Consider the following 16,798-nt stretch of genomic DNA (forward strand, 5'->3'; position numbering starts at 1 on the left):
AGCTCCTTCCCCCAGGGCCCAAACAGACAGGCAGCTGTGAGCCAGGCTGAGTCACAGTTGAGGGTTTATTGCCAGTGTTAGGAAGGATGGGGGAGTCCAGGAGGTTGGGGGGCTCGGAAGGGTTTCTGACTGGACACTGCGGGGCCGTGAGTCGGAGGAGTGGTACTGCTTTTCTGCCCCCACAGGTGCCATCAGGCGTGATGTTCCCACATCCTGCCCCTGGCTAGTGCCTGAAAAAGGGGGTCTTCTCACAGGATGGGGGTCTTGGGGGACTGCCAGGAGTTAACCTGCACTAATAAGCCTTCTGCCATGGAGACCAGGGATTCCTTATTCCTTAGGGGAAAGGCCTCAGGCCTTGCCAGAGTAGCCCCAGCTCAGAGTGGGGTGTCAGGCTGGGCCATTCTCAGTTTGGGGGGCTGTCCAACACATCTCAGCAGTTCTATGCTCCCAGCCCCTTTGGTGGGAACTGAGGGCGAGGGTGGAACACATACCCCAGACCCCTCTGCCCTGGGGTCTTGGTGTACTTCAGGACTGGGGATCCTAGACAGTCATTGACCACCTCATCCTGGGCATTTGAGCCCCCGTTTACTCACAGCCTGGGTCTCCTAAGGGTTACTGTCCTGGCAGGACCTCCCTTGAAACACCTCTCTCCCCACCATCAGATGATATGCTCTGGAAGGGAGTGAGGGTGGGGGTGGGGGTGGAGGGGAGGCCCCCCAGGCCAGGCCAACCCCCACCCCAGAGTGAACACACACAATACACATACCTTCAGGGACAGACAACACAGGGACCACAGCTCAGCCACTGGCTGGGGGGCCAGCGGGAGCCGCCATCCCACGGCTTTGGGAAGAGGGTCCAGCAAGGGGGGGCTGCAGGGCTAGTGGCCTCCCAGGCTAAGGGCCATTCCTGTGGGTGCCCAGCCTGGCCCTACCTGAGGGGCCGTGTCCATCACTAGGTCCTCAGCAGCCATCATGGCTGGGCACTGGCAGAACAGCAGTGGGACTCTGTCTAGGCTGGAGGAGACTCGTCCCCACCCCTCCACAGACCCACACTTCCTCGGGAAGTGGAGGCAGCAGGCCTCAGCATGGCCCAGGGAGGAGATGCAGCCTCAGTTTGGGATTCACAGAGCCATTGCCAGGCTGGTGAGTAGGGATGTGGCCAGCAACACAAGAGCTCCAAACTGCCTTCTGCCCTCAGGCCCCTCTTTTCTGCCTCTTTAGTGTGTGCTGAGGAGAGGATAGGAAGGGAGGGAGGGAGGGAGGAAGGAAGAAAGGAAGGGAGGAAGGAAGAAAGGAAGGGAGGAAGGAGGGAGGGAGGAAGGGCTGTGGCATGGAGGACAGGCCTGCCTACCCCCACCTTTAGCCCTCTTCCCTTGCCAGAGGCTGGGAGGCACCCCTCAAAGTGCTCACTGGCCTGGCTTCTGAGGGTGGGATCCAGGCCGCAGTGGGAGACCCTGGTCCAGGGTGGGAGGTGTGCAGAGCATGAGCAGAGCCTGGCCCGGGGGCCAGGGCCTCAGGTAAAGGCAGGGGAGCTAGCTTGTTCAGGCAGGGTCACCCCAGTGCCCCCTGACTCCCAGCCCCAGGCCTGACGCAGGCCCTCAGAGGCTCAATGGACACAAAGACTGGTGAGCAGGAGGGCGACAGGACCCTGTGCCCATGTGGCAGGAAGGGAAGGAAGGAGAGAGTGGACAAGCAGAGAAGGCAGGTCTGGTGGCCTCCTCCTTGGTCCAGCTCACACAACAGTCACGGGTCACGGGGCTGGACGGAGGTAAATGCTCATAGCCACAAGCACAGAGAGACACGTGCACACTGAGGCTGCCCAGGGGCCTGAGTCAGCAAGTACAGTGGGGCACGGAGCCAGCTGCCACCCGTCCACCCTGGGGGGCTTGCCGCCCAGCCTAGGAGCCCACGACCTGGCCAGACCACGTCTCGTGGGGAGTGTGTGGGGCCAACTGGGTGAGCACCACCTCCACAGCCTGGAACTTCTGGTTCTTGGGCGGGATGGGACACATCTTATAGGTCACCTCGTCGCCCTCCACCGGCACGTACTCCCCCTCGATGCTGGTGGGCAGGAGAGGAGTGTCAGCCCAGCAGCAGGCCCCACTCCCCGGACACCCGCTGTGGCCTAGACTTCTTAGAGCCTCAGCCGTCTAATCTGTAAAATGGGGATCATAAACGGTCCCCTCCTTTCTGTGTTGTTTGGGGGTTGAAATGTGAAAGGGCATGGGGAGGTCCCTAAGCCTTTACAGAGAAGCCTCTTAACCTGCTGATGCCAAGATAGGATCCCAGGGCCCAGCCAGTGGTTCCCGGGGCTCCTGCGGTCTGAGTACCCCCACCACACCTGGCCCCATCCCTCCTCCTCCCAAACATCCCCAGCCCCTATGAGAGGAGGAGGAGAAAGATACCAGGAACATGGACCTCAGCTAGTGAGAGGAGAGGCCTGGGGAGGCCCTCCTGGAGGCATTGCTGAGACACTGCAGCGGGGCCCAGCCAAGAACAGGAAGGTGGGACAGTGCCAGGGACAGGACTCACTCTGATACGTGCACGAAGATGTCCTCGGACCCGTTCTCGGGGGTGATGAAGCCGTGGCCCTGTGAGCGTGAGAACTGCTTACAGACGCCCTTGAACACGGGGCCAGCCGAGGCACGGGCTGTCCTGAGAATAGGGTAGGGGATTGGAGCTGTGTCCTGGGGGCCCCCTCCCTGGACCCACACAGCCCTCCTGGGCCCTGCCTGCAGAGCCTGCCTCAGGGCTGTGGGGAAGCCTCCCCAGGCCAGAAAACACTGTTATGCTAGCTCAGTCCTCTCACCATCCCATTCGACAGATAAACAGACTGAGGCCCAGTAAGGGGAACTGGCTCTTCCAGGGCACACAGCAAATGGGTCTCCTGACTCCCAGACAGTGCCCCTCTCACTATACAGCACCTTCCCCTCTTCACTGTCTCCTAAAGCAGTGGTATTCTAGTCACTCGTTTGTCACGCACCCATTCATTCACTGTTTATTAAGCATCTGTTCTGTGCCTGGCCTTCGGTTGAACACAGGGTTTGATCAGCACTTGCCATCAAAAAACTCCTTTGGCCAAGCCAACTCAGTCTCCCTGTGGCTCCCACAAAACTTCTCCCCCATTTGAGCCCACCCAGTAACCGACCACAAAAGCCCAGGGCTGGTCTCCATCCAGCTTGCCCACCCTACTCCAAAGAACAACCCCATGCCTCCGTTTTGGCCCAGGCTGTTCCTTCTTCCACTTCCTCCTTTACCTGATATGTCTTCCAATCCCAGCTAACACAGCATCTTCCCTAATGCCCAATGCTGGGGCCTCACCCCCAACCCTGTCAAGGGCAGAGAATGATGGACAAATTCTCTCTGGATTGTATACAGCTTGTGGGCTGACACTTTGTCTTATTCACAACTGGATCCCCTTGATCAGCAACTCAATGAATCTTTGTGGAATGAATGAATGAATGAATGAACACTAGTAGTTACTGGAAAGTCCCCTGTCCTAGGAGAGGACAACAGGGGTTAGAGAAGGACGAGGTTGGAGCCCTATCCTGGGGGAAGATCCCTGGGGCCTGGGCAAGAAGCAGGTACTCACGCTGAGTATGTCCTGGTCCGTTTGGTGGGCAGGGGACTGGGCAGGTCCCGAGATGAGACACTGCCCCGCTCCCAGACCCTGCTGCCCTCCCGGTGGAAGGGGAAGGTGGGCCAGACAGGGGACTTGGGGGAGTGGAGCGGGGGCACGACCGGGGGCGATGTGGACTCTGAAGTCATGGTGGGGCCAGCAGGAGAGCCTGGTGGGCTCCCGGGCACAGCGGCCGGTGACAGGCTTTGGCGTCCTTGCGGGCAGGGCCCGGCCTGGCCCTGCTCGGCGGCCTCACCAGCCACAGGCTCCGTCTGAAAGGAGAAGAGAGAGGTAGAGGTGAGTGTAGTCCTTCTGGACACGGCCCAAGTCTGGAGGGCTGGGCCTGCCTGCCACATCTCACAGCGCCATCAAGCCACACATGGCCCTTCCCTAACTCAGTGTCCTCACCAGAAAGACAAAACAGTCATATAACCTTGTTATGCACTGTTGTGTTACCCTAAAATGTATATGTTGATGCCCTGCTCCCCCCCCCAACACACACACTGTGTTGATATTTCCACTGGCCTTTGGAAGGTAACAAGGTTCAGATGAGGTCAGCAGGTGGGGCCCATGATGGGATTAGTGTCCTTAGAAGAGACCCTGGAGAGCTTGGTCCTTTTTCCCTGCCCTGTGAGGACACTGCAAGAGGGCTGTCTGCAAAGCAGGAGGGCTCTCACCATGACCAAGCCCTGCTGGCACCTTGATCTTGGACTTCCAGCCTCCAAAACTGTGAGAAGTAAATGTCTCGACGTTTAATACTCGCCGTCTGTGGTATTTTGTTGGTGGTCCAAGCTAAGAATAACCTCAAAGTCCTTCCAGTTTCAAGTTCAATTCTCTAACTCTGGGGGCCGGGTAAAGTGGTCAGTGATAGTCTGGAACACAGCTTGACGCAAGTGTCAGCGGTTTCAAATCCACAGACCTGGGTTCGAATCTCAGCTTTGTCATTTGTAACGTGGTGATCTCAAGCAAGCCACTTGACAGTTTCAATATGGTGGGTGGGTATGTGGGCTCTGAACCTAGATGGCCTGGGTTTGAATCCTGGCTCCTCTACCTCTCGGTCATGTGGCCTTGGTCAATACTCTTAATCTTTGACTCAGTTCCCTGCTCTGTAAAATGGGAATTGTGTTGGTTCTTACTTCATAGAGAGGTTGCTATGAGAACTAAATGACTCTACATGCTTAGAACAGGACAGGGCATGCAGAGCTTGTGAGAAGACTGGCGATTTATCATTAGCGCCATTTCCTCCTCTCTAAAATGAGCTTGAGGATACTTACCAGGCAAGATTGCTGAGGATTCAATGATTTAGTGTGTGACAGCATCTGGCATCTCATAGATATCCAATCAACTGCTATTATCAATGCTAATCACTAGAAATTCCCATGTCAATAGCTCAGTGCCTAGAGAACCTTGAAAAAATGTATCCTATATTTTCTTCTACTGAGAAAGAGAACAGTTTCCACACCTATGCACCCACCCACCCTCCGTGCCCACAGGGGTTGGGAAGTCTTGGACTCCAAGAGACACTGCTCGCTGTAGAACCCTGGGGAGGACAGCTCAGCATATGAGCCAGGCTGTTGACTGAAGCAGAGGCAGGCCGGTCAGGACACCTGGCCAGGAGATTTCCAGCTCAGCTGCGGATTAGCCACTGACCTTGGGTAGCACTTCCACTGGCCTCAGTTTCCTCATCTGTACAATGGAGCCGATAAACCTTGCCTCACTCCTCACAGGCTATAGAGATATAAAAAAGCTCCCAGAGTCCATAGTCATATAGGAATGGGGGTGACAGATTCTCTACTTCCTCACCCACTTTCTTCACTCCCCCACCCCAAAGGCCCTGGGGTCAGAGGTGAATCTCTGAGCTGCAAGTGTCTCTGCTCTCCATCTTGTCCGCCCCTACACCCCACAAGCCTGGAGTATCCAGGGAAGAGTTTAAGGCTTCTCAGGAGTCTAGAGCCCAGGATGCCCCAAAACATCGCACGGCTGGAACAGCAAGGAGTCATCTGTTCAACACCCATCACTGGAGCAGGTCTCCTGCCGCCGTTCAAGGTCACACAGCAAGTAGGATATTTCTGGGTCAAGATGATGAGCTGGCTCTGCCATCGCTGGGGGTGGACGTGCAGACTCCCTCCTTCCCAGCAGCCCCCCACCCGTCCCCCTCCAGGCAGGAGAGCTGGAGGGGAGTGAGAATTGCCCCTTATGGACCCCTCATGGTCCCTCACGGCCCCCTCATGGCCCCCCAATCCCCCCTCAAGCTGATGTGGGGCTTTTCTCCCTGAGCCAGGAGGCAGAGTGGGCCAGCTTTGGAATTTTTGTCCCCACTTTGGAGGGAAGAAAACAGAAGCTTCAGGATGGGAAGCTATCACACAATCACATAAAAACTTGCACGTGAATGTTCCCGGCAGCATTCTTCATAACAGCCAGAAAGTGGAAACAACCCAAAGGTCCATTAATGGGTAAAATGGATAAGCAAAACGGTACAGCTGTATAGTGGAATATTATTCAGCTGGAAAAAAGAAAATACCGACACGTACTACAACACAGATGAACCTTGAAATCATTATGCTAGTGGAAGAAATCTCACAAAAGACCACAGAGTGCATGATTCCACTCCCATGAAATGTCCAGAACAGGCCAGTCCGTAGAAACAGAAAGCAGGTTAGTGGTTACAGGGCCGGGGGGGAGGGTAAAAAGGGGAATGACTTCTAACGAGCACAGTTTCTTTTTGGGGTGATGCAAATGTTCTAACTTTGACTGTGGTGATGTCACACGACTCTGTGACTGTCAAAAAGCACTGACTTGTCCACCTTAAACAGCTGAATTAGTGGTACGTGAATTATATCCCAATAGAGCTGTTGCCAAAAAGGAAGACAGGCAGCAGGCCCCACAAGAGGACACAGCCAGGAAAGCAGAGCTGCTGGGCCCTGCAGCACACTCCTAGGTGCCCCTACTCCACCTGGGTGAGGGTGGCAGGTGGTAGGGACAGATGCTCTGCCTCCCTCTCTCCGGGAAGCAGGGCGGCCCTGGCTTGCCCACTGCACAGTTTTCCCAGGCCTGGTAATTGCGCTTGGCGGTGACAGCCGGTGCTGGGAGGTCATAGGGGGTGGAGGGGAGAGAAGGAGGTGAGGGAGGGGCAGAGGCAGCCCACAGTGGTTACTGGAGATGCAGCTGAGCTGGGCTGGGTTCTGACCAGCCAGGCCTCCTCCCAACCCAAGGTCTAGTGAGCATGGTTCCCACTTGTGGGAAGAGGGAAAGATACTGATTATGCAGGGTTAGCCTTGATAGGAGGGCAGCCCTCTTCCTTCCCCTCCCCAAAATGGGCTCCCCAAAACAGACCCGCAGTGTCCAGCCCCCACCCACTCTGTGAAGGCTGCTCCCCCCACCCACTACATCTTTCACCCCAGGGGACGCCCTCAGAAGATAGGCAGTCAGTCGGCCTTGGGACAGGAGGGGCAGATGAGACAGCTTCCACGGTGCTACTCTGGCCTCTCCTATCTCCTAACTCTTCTGGAAACTGGGAGTACAAGACTCCCTCAGGTGAGAGCTCCTAGGAGAAGGAAATGGGATAGAATGTGGGAAGCACTGAGTAGGTGCTGGGTGAGAGGTTCTCCTCCCAGAAAGGGCTGCTGAGTTTGGCATGGATGGGAGGGAGCGGGGGAAGGAGAGATCAAGCCCACCCTTCACTCTCCATTTTCCTGCCTCCTATCTCTCACCCACCCACTAGAGCCCTGCCCCACCCTTCATAGCATCTCCTTTTGTTAAATTCCTACACCAGCCCCTTAAGGCTAGTGCTATTATTACCCCATTTTGCAGATGAGAAAACTGAGGCTCAGAAAGGCCAAGTCACTCATTCAAGGCCACACAGCAATTAATGTGTGGGCCAGGACTTGAACCAGGGCAATCTGACTCTGCAGCCTGGAGTGGGAAGTCAGGAGACCTGGGTTCAGGCCCTACATTGCTACTGACTTTCTCTGTGATCTTGGAAAGGCTTTCCCTCTCTGGACCCTGCCAGAGCCCTGGACTGGAAGGAGCTGCACAATGCTCAGCAGCCTAAGAGACCAGGGGAAAGGAAACAAAGGGATGCAGAGCAAGCCTCCAGTCCAGATCCTTTCTCCACAGTGTTGCTGTAGAAAAGCGCGAGTGAAGATGGGGCTTTTATTGTCTGAATGCCATACACAGTGCAAAAGTCTTTACAGAGATTATTTTTCAACCTCCCAGTTGCCCTGAAATGTTGAAATAAGAATTGTTTCCATTTTACAGATGAGGAAGCTGAGGATCAGAGAGGTTACATGAGTTCCCCAAGGTCACACAGCAGGTAAGTGACAGAACCCAGATGCCTGAAGGTGAACAGGACTCTTCCTGTGCGGATAAATTATGTTCCTAGTTCAGCCAAGATGAGGCTGGAGTTAACCTGAAAGAACCTTCCCCAAGAAACGATTGGGGAAAATAAACTCCTCTAAGAGCAGAGAAACAGATGTGTTTCTAGAACATTTGTTTCAACCCAAGCAGACCTAAAGCCCAGCCCCCAAAGGCCTAAGTGTGCCTGTCTGGGGGCATCTCCTGCTCGGAATAATGCCCTTCAGAACTAGCGGTCAGGGTGAGAGGACAGCTGGGGACCCAGATTGCCCGGGGTTTAAATCTGACTCTATCTCCAGTGCCCTCGCTGGGTGACCCTCCCTTACTGAGCCTCAGTTTCCTCACCTGTCAAACAAGGCTAATCAGAGCACCCTGTCGCCATGTGTTTTGGCTCTAACCCTCCAGCCAAGTTCCTTTTCATTTCCCTGCACGAAGGCCAAACTCCAGCTCATTAGTGATTCTGCAGATAAAAGGACCAGGACTTCAGGGCTGTTGGGAGATAACCTGAGGGAGGCCCTGGTGATGCAGTGTTATAGAGCCATGGGACTGTGACTCAGCCCTGTCAGCAGGTGACCGTGCTCTGGTGCTGAGGCTCCTCCAATTCTCAGCTCCCCCTAAAAGGACAAGGCAGGAAATGGCTGTCAGAGCCCTCTCTTGACCATGCAAGTAACATCTCCTTTTGGGCATATCAGGGAAAACAAGCTGGCTCAATCCCCTGGTGCTGTGTGACCTGGGGCAAGCACCTGCCCCTCTCTGGGCCTCAGTTTTCTCCACAGCTATATGAATTGCCACTGGTCCAGATGACTAATTAGGGTCAGTCCAACTGTCCTCTTAAGTTGTCAAAAACACATGCATAACTGAAAGAAAACCAAGTGCCAGGCAGTGAGACAACACACACGTGAGGACACAGCCAGCCCTTAGAGTGCCCTAAATCCAGTGGGGGGACAGACAGATGACTAGAACACAGTGTAGGGAGTTCTGATACAAGTCATGGCTACCACTATCGATTATCGACCATGTGCCAAGTAGGGTGCCAAGCCCTTTGCCCCACTTCCTTATTCAGTCCTCATAGCAACACTGCGATAATTACCATTATCCCCATTCTTCAGAAGAGTAAACTGAGGCTCAGAGAGGTGAAGAGGCTTGCTAGGGTCACACAACTGGTCAGGAGCAGCACTTCCACACCCTGGAGATGTTTGGGGGGGTGTAGGAACGTACCCCCTGGCAGGAGGAGGGAAGGGAGGAGCAGCAAATCCCTGAGTGCTCCCACTCTACCCTGGAAGAGGAAGGGCAAGGGGTGTGGAAAAACTGGGAAGCCAGGGATGGGGCTCTGTTTCTGGCTTTGTGCTGACTCAGACCATGACCTTGGGTGAGTCAGTTGCCTACTCAGGCAAGCTTAAAAACAACTCCCCCACAAAAACCTGTCCCAGCCCAAGCCCCCATTGTGGAGAAGCAGACAGGGGGAGGAAAGGATATGGTAGCCTAAAAAAGGGAAGGACAGAGAACACCGATGACAGTGGAAGAGCTTTCTGAATGTTGGGTTCTTGTCTATGCTGGCCCCAAAGGGCCCCAAGGGGGTGTGGAAACAGCCTCAAGACCACCAGACAGAAGCTGGCACTTCCCCGGCCCCTCCCCCACCCCAGCCTCCCAGGCGCTCCTTAAAATACATCAGCGCTGAAGCTGCTCCAGCAGCTGGAGGTGACCTAATTAAACTGGGTTCTTCCCCCCACCACACACAGCCTGTGTGTGTGTGTGTGTGTGTGTGTGTGTGTGTGTGTGCGCGTAGGAGGGCTGCCCCAGCCAATACTTGAGTTTTATTGAAAGCCTTTAATTCTCCTCCTTGTCATGTGCTCATGCTACCCTAGGGGGCGGCTGTGATTAAGGCCTTTGGTTGTCCTTGGCATCAGATGGGTACCTTGACAGCCACGCTCACATCCCAGCTCTGTTAGGTTGTGTGACCCTGGGCAAGTCACCTTACCACTCAGAGTCCCCCTAAAGAGAGGCACAGACTGGTCAAAGTAACATGTAGAGCAAATGAGCTTGAACTCAAATCAGCCTGACCCCAAAGCCCTTGACCTTTTCAGTGCACTGTGCCACTCATCCTGGTGACCATCATTTCACTGGTTTTGGGGTGGGAAAGAGCCCCTCACTGCTTTTTGCCCCCCATCTTGCTGCTATGCATGGACAAAGGTCCAAACTGCCCCAAGCCCTCTTCCCACAGGGTCCTGGTGCCCTCTGCTGGTGCCACTCTTGGGGACCTACCTCCAGACCAGCCTGGAGGTGTCACCTCCCCACCAGCCAGCTGTGTGGGACCCCTCAGTACCCCTTAGGAAGTCCCCCCTCCGTGGCCAGCGGGAAGCTGTGAACATTGCCCATCCATCTCTCTCCAGGCCAGGAAGAAGCCTCTGTGGCCAGAGCTGTGCTGACACCCGTTCTTTTTCCTGGAGGGTGGGGCAGACAGATCCAAGGAGGCGGGGCAGATGTGGGAAAACAGGTGTTTTGGAAAAGACTTCAAGGAAATAGTAGGGCGAAGGCTGGAGGGAGGAAGCATCCATAATTTGGAGGACGCAGAGGCCTGTGGGATGGGGTCAGTTTTGGGGAACTGGCTCCCCATCTCCCAGGGAGCTGGAGACAGCCCCTTCCCAGGGAGAGGCCTCTACTGGAGCATATCCAGGCGGGCATGGTGCCAGGCTCTCAGAGGTTGCCCACCCGCCACCGGGCCTACTTCCACCTCCCCTCCCCCAGCCCAGCAGACGCAGCAGTTCACACTCTGTATTTATTATTGTTCTGGCTCTGCATCCCCTCCCCTCTCCCTGGGAAGAGCCTGTAGGCTGGCAGCTCGGCAGGACTGCCATCTCCCCTGTGGGTGCCAGCATCACCCCTTACCTCTGCCTGGACTCCCTGTGCCAGGGTCAGGCCAATGAGGGACTCGGTGCCAGCCAAGGCTGCCCCTGTCCCTTCATCCCACTGCAAGGGGACCAGCAGCCTCTGCCTTGTCACCTTTGCCCTTACAGGGACTGCACCCCAGCAAGGGTGGAGGTCAGAGCCAGACCAGGCAGGGGAGACGAGTGCCCTTGGGAGAGGCAAAAGCCATGGGTATAGTGGCTCCGAGGGGAAAATAATAGCATGGAGCCACCTCTCCAAGCCAATTAACACAATTATTCCCGTCACATTGGGGAAGAAATACAGAAAGGATAAGACGGCTGCTCCAGATCCGACTGTCTACCCATGACCATCCCTCCCCAGCCTCATTTGGATTCCCCTGGGAAAGGGCCCATTAAGCTCCTTGCTGCACTCTGGCGGGAGCACGATCATTCTAGTCATTTCTCTCCCCCTGCTTCCCAGACAGGAGGCTGCGGCTTGGCAGGTGTCTGCTGTTCTCTGCCTCTTGAGCCAGACACAAGTCCCAGACATACACACACGCAGACACACGCGCTGTCTCGCAGGGAGCCACACATCCTCAGCGTCCCTCGGGGGCCAGGCAGAAGGCGGGCCGGCCAGGTGGGCTCATCTACACCCTTCTACATCCCTTCTGTGAACTGAACTGGGCTGGGCCAGCCCTGGGGGAGGTGCCCCCCATGTCATACCCCCCTCCTTTGCCCCTGCCAAAGCCAGTTTCTAGGACTGGTGTGGCTGCAGGCCCCCATCTAGCCCCTTACCTCTCCTTGGCAGCTGAGGTCGGAGACTGCCTTCTGCAGCCGGCTTCAGCACTGCCTCTCGGGCGCTCAGAGCTGGGAGCAAGGGATGGTCTGAAAGATGTGCTGTGTGTAAGACCGCGTGGTGTGCGTGTGCGTGTGCGTGTGCGTGTGTGTGTGTGTGTGTGTGTGCATGCGGCACCTCGGGCCCCTCACTCACTCACTCATACACGCCTTCCTCCTGACGTCAGGAAGACAGGAGGGAGGGACTGGGGTGGGAATTTGTACTCCCTGCTTAAAGGGACACGAGGCCCAGACACCACCTCCCACGTCAGGCACAGGCTGGGTGAGAGAGTTAGCTGCGTCTCTCGGGGCCCTAAAGCTTCTTTTTTTGGAAAGTGGCTTTTATTGCCAGGCCAGGGTATAATTTGCCCTGCCAGGTGGGAGTAGCTGCTGAGGAATGCAGGGGAGGAAGAGCTGCGGACAGCCTGCATTCCTGGCAATTACAGAGCAAGTGGGGTGGTGACTGAGTTGGTGAGTGTGTGTGAATGCACTTGGGGATGCAGGAATGGGCGTGAGTCTGGGAGAATGGAGGCCACATCGTAAAGGGTCCCCCCCCAGAGGGTGTGCCACACAAGGGTGGGCTGAGCCAGGTCCCCAGGGACCCGCAGAGTGTCCCCTGCCCTCCATTAGCACTGACATTGTACTCAGGTCTGTCCCTCACTTGGCTCTGAGATCCTTGTGCATGAATGAACTTGGCTAAGTCACAGGATCTCATGTCTGTCTTGTCCACAGTAGACCCCTGAGATATTTCTACTGAATTGAAGAGGACTCTAAGAGAGTGATAAGCTTGCCACACACACACACACACACACACACACACAGAGGCCTGGAAGTCTCTTAGGCTGGACCATCACTTCTCCTGGAGAGAGCCCAGGTTTCACAACAGACAAGACCCGGTGTGAATCTCAGCTCTAACATTTCCACACTGTGACCTTGGGCAAGTCTCTTACGACTCTGACCCTCCACAATCTCGTCTGTAAAAGAGGGAAGCGAGGGCTGTTGGAGGTTCAAGTGTAATACATGTATAAGCCCCGGGCTGTCTGGAGGGGGCCTCCACAAAGGGATTTCTCCTCCTTCTTCTGGTTCCTTCTTCTGAACCTCAGTTTCTCAACCTCAGCTTGGAAAGAAGGAAGCCTTTCCCTCAGATACCTTCAGTACTAGTGAGGCAGGCTGGCATTTTCTAAAGAAGTCTTATTAAAAGGCAAAGGAGAGGAGAGTTAAAAAAGAGAAAATCAAAAAAAGATACAAATAACGAATAAAAATAGCACTTAAGATACATTCAGGGCGTCCCGCTTGTGAGGCAACTTGCTTTGTCCTGATTTAAAACTCACAAGACTCCAATATTTGATCATCATCCCTCCTATTTTGCTGGTGAGGAAAAGAGTCTCAGACAAGAGAAGCCATGCCTGCGTTCATTATCTGGTTAGAGCGGTATTTGAATCCAGGGGCCTCCAACGCCCCCACAAGTCCTTTAAACCTTCCTTTTCCTTCTATGGCCACCTCTCTTTCAAAGATAATAACAGTGTTCTAAGTTCCCTTGCAGACATCGTCTCACCTGCTTCTTATAACAAGTCTGTGAGGTTTACCTGGATGAGGAAACAGGCTGGGAGAGGTGGTGGGGCTCCACCGAGTCACCTGGCTCAGAAGTGACCAAGTGACGGAGCAGGGACCTGAGCCCCAGGCTTCAAACCCCTGATTTTCACACTCGGGAAGAAGGGCTGGGCTGTGGTAGACACCTGCGATTTTCCCTGCCCACCACCCACTACCCCCTCTGCTGGGAGCTGCCTCCGGGCGCTCACCTGGGGAGTCTCTTCTCCTCTCTCATGGTCCACAGGACCCCTGGCCCAGGCCCAGCCGGTCAGAACCGGTACCAGTACTCGGGCTGGAATCTCAATGCCAAGGCTAGCTCTTCTCCCCATGGCGCCTGAGCTGGTGGAGCATTGGCTGTTGGTGGCCTAGGGATGAATTACCAACCCATAGGCCAGCAGAGTGGAGTGGCCAGGGAGGACTTCTCTGAGGTGATGATGTTTAAGCTGAGCCCTTAGTGACAAGAAGGAGCCAGCCTTGCCAGAATCTAGAGAGAAAACATGGTGGTAAAGGGCGGGTGGGAGGATTGGTCGGAAGGTTCTCAAAGAGGGGTGAGTTTTGGTGAGCCAGAAGAAGAGGAAGGAGGCTGGGGTGGCCGCAGGGAGTAGGGAAGGAAGGGGTGGCATATGAGACTGAAGACCAGGAGGCAGGGAAGGCCAGTTCTGCGGAAACTGAGGCCTGGTCGGCTGTGAATGAGGCCAGGGCACGGGTAGGACCTGCCCCCCTCACTCCAGCCTCGTTCTCTAAGGCCCCAGCTGGCTAGCTGGTGAACATGTGCTGGGGCTGCCAGGCAGCTGAGAGCCATGAATGAAGGAGACTGGGCCGAGGTTTGAAGTAGTGTTATGATTATTCTCGACAGTGAGGAGAGGGCACAGCTGTTCATTCAGGAAACGAGCAGACCGTGGTGGCACCACCTACCCACCCACCAGCCGCTGAGGAACAAAGAAATAGTCTGCTTCCAACCAGGGTCTCTGTGTGGAGGCTATTTTTTGTGAAAAGCTGAGAATTCAAAAGCTCATCTCCTAGAAAGCCTCCCTCGTCTTGCAGAAGCTAAAGAGATGGATCAGAGCTGAGCAGCCCTTGAATGCCACTGATTACATGTGAATTATAATTCCTCCTCTGTTATTGACTGTCAGCCCACCAACGGGGGCCAGTCCTGGACCACCACGGCTTTGAATCCACAGTTCTCTTTATGGTAGACAGATTCCTAAGGTGTTGGTGCCACTTGACAGATGTGGCAATTCAGGCACAGAGACGTTAAGAAACTTGCCCAGCACCACACAGCTGCTAATGGCCCTGGGATGAAAATGCAGCGATTCTGGCTTCCTTGCACTCTTACTCTTATCCTTTCTGCTATACCACACTGCCTTTGAAGTGTTTTTTCAATTCCCTGGATGCCCATCCCTTCCCCTGTGGCCCTCATCTCCAGCCTGCATTAAGGATTTTGCCTAGTAAATTAGAGTGGTCCTTTCTTCTCTCCCTGCCCACTAGTCGTCTTCTCCAATGCGACTACTGCCCTTTTGCCAGAGAAGGTCTTTTTCTGCAGCTCTAACCACATCATCTGTTCATTTATTTATGCATGTGACAATATTTATTGACTACTTACTATGTGCCAGATGGTCTAGGCTCGAATACAGCAGTGAACAGACAGATACACTCCTTGAGTTTATTAAGCTCATGTCTCATCTAGGAAGAGACATAATACCAAGTACACAAACAAATAAATGTATAATCACAAATTTAAAGACAACAAACAAGCAGGGTGAGATCAAGGAGACTAGTAGGTCTGCGTCCGTCTGCCAAGATAGAGGGAGGGCTAAGAGAAGAGCTCTGAGAAGGGGCCCTGTAAGCTAAGCCCAAAGGGTGAGAAGGAGCCAGCCTTGTAATAAGCAGGGAAGAGTGTTTCCCAAAGAGGGAACAGCATGAGTGAACTCCTAGAGGCGGGTAAGAACTCTGCATTTCAAGGATCTTGAGGTCACTGATGTGGCTGGAGCAGGGAATGAGAAGGGCAGGAACCACATCGTGTAGGGTTGGGGGGCCTGGCAGCATCTGAAATTAGATGGGGGGCACAACATTCCCTGCCTTTAGTGTTGCTGGCAGCCTGGCAGCCTCGTCCAGGGTAATAATCAGTGTGGACAGGAGGAGGAGAGAACACGGAGGAGTCCCCTTGCCTGGGCCCCGGGGCAGGAGCCTGCTCTCTGGCCCATGGATGAGGGTCTCCTTGTGTTGTAGCTGCTTGAATCCCCTTAAGCCACTGAGAGGAGCTCTCTGTGATGGGGTGAGGGGGTCCCTGGCCCACAGCCAGCCTCTCCTATCCCCTGCCCTCAGGACCTGAGACTGGAGCAGCCAGGCTGACCCCCAGCAGATACAGGGCTGGGATGGGCTGTGAGCCTGGCCTCCTTCAGCCGTCTGTCCACCCTCAGACACTCCTAAACATCCTGGGCCCTGGGTCTCCAGCCTTCTCAAACCTGGAGCTTACCTCCATCCTCACCTTCTGAGAGAGGCCGTCGCTGATCGTCCTTGCTACGGCAGCAATCTCTGGTCATATTATCCATGTGATAGTTCTTGATGGTGCCTGAAATGATCTCCCAAATCTGTTTGTTTCCTGTTGTCCCCCTCCCCTAGACGGGGCCTTAATCACAGTAGCCCCAACCAATACCTATTGACTTTCTGCCCTTTGTTTTGGCTCAAGTCAGAATAGAGAGTGACATCCTGGGACCCTTCATTTAGGTCCCTTCTAGAATCACCGTTCGTAATGGCACTTCAGCTGTGCTTTTGCCTCTGTGGAGGGGCATTTAAAAAGTGCCCAAATGAGAAGAGTTCCTGGGCCTGTTCAGACATTGTCAAGGGCATCCTTCCATTCCTCAGAGGCTTCATTCCTTGAGAACCTGGAGAAAAATCTTCTGAGAGCTCAGAATCAAGGAAATCTGTGGAAATATAATGGCTCGGTGCGATGTCAGAGGGATAGTGGATGGGGGTAGGGGGGTCCACACAGTGTGAAGGATATAAATGATAAACCTCTAAGTATTACTTTGTCTTGTGCACCTGAAACTAATAATAATAATAAAAAAAAAGAATCAAGGAAATCTGGATGTACCCTGAACACCTGGTTAGTTTCCATATTGGAAATTAGAATTCTTAGAGCCAAATTCTTCTTCTACTACCATTAAGTTTGCAGGACCACTCATATCTCAGGGCAAATCTTTTCTTTTCATCCTTTCTTTTAATCATCCAGGAAATATTTATCCTGAGCTTATTGTGTGTCTGGCCCTGGGGAATCAACAGTGAACAGAACTGACGACACCCCTGTCTTCATGGCGCTCACAGTCATGAAGAGGGAGAGGCAATAAAGCAACCTAAGTAGCTATGTCATATGTCAGAAGGCAATAAATGCGAAGCCGCCCACATTTAGAGGTGGGGAGAGGATTCTGTGAGGTGGGAGGAGAACCTGGGGAGCGTGGGCTCCTACAAGCCACATAGAAACCGCGTGTGGAGGAGGGAGTGAGCAGTGGGGACAAATGCTGCCCACGAGGACAGAGAAT

The 16,798-nt window shown here is 54.4% G+C and overlaps 1 protein-coding gene across 2 annotated transcripts; it reads right to left on the reverse strand.

Annotated features, from left to right (window-relative positions):
• Positions 1–47: 47 nt before the first annotated feature.
• On the reverse strand, positions 48–11,911 carry CSDC2 (cold shock domain containing C2). 2 transcript variants are annotated; one of them, XR_013994004.1, is made up of 5 exons: positions 11,631–11,911; positions 3,592–3,890; positions 2,532–2,654; positions 594–2,060; positions 48–230 (listed from the first exon to the last, which is right to left on the reverse strand). XR_013994004.1 is itself a non-coding variant. In XM_081059577.1 (4 exons), the coding sequence occupies exons 2-4, from the start codon at positions 3,765–3,767 to the stop codon at positions 1,898–1,900; spliced, it is 462 nt and encodes a 153-aa protein (XP_080915703.1). In that variant the 5' UTR covers positions 3,768–3,890; positions 11,631–11,849; the 3' UTR covers positions 48–1,897. The 2 variants fall into 2 exon arrangements, 1 of the variants encoding a protein (XP_080915703.1); XM_081059577.1 differs by having other exon boundaries at positions 48–2,060; positions 11,631–11,849.
• Between the last annotated feature and the right edge of the window lie 4,887 nt (positions 11,912–16,798).

Source organism: Rhinolophus hipposideros (genome assembly GCF_964194185.1).
Source record: "Rhinolophus hipposideros genome assembly, chromosome: 9".
NCBI lineage: Eukaryota > Metazoa > Chordata > Mammalia > Chiroptera > Rhinolophidae > Rhinolophus > Rhinolophus hipposideros.

Excerpts from the sequence above, each read along its gene's own strand:
- CSDC2 (XM_081059577.1), bottom strand. The coding sequence starts at position 3,767 with ATGACTTCAGAGTCCACATCGCCCCCGGTCGTGCCCCCGCTCCACTCC. Across the intron at positions 2,655-3,591 it reads CGGACCAGGACATACTCAGC|GACAGCCCGTGCCTCGGCTG; the intron begins GTGAGTACCTGC and ends CCCTATTCTCAG. Across the intron at positions 2,061-2,531 it reads ATCTTCGTGCACGTATCAGA|CATCGAGGGGGAGTACGTGC; the intron begins GTGAGTCCTGTC and ends CCTGCCCACCAG.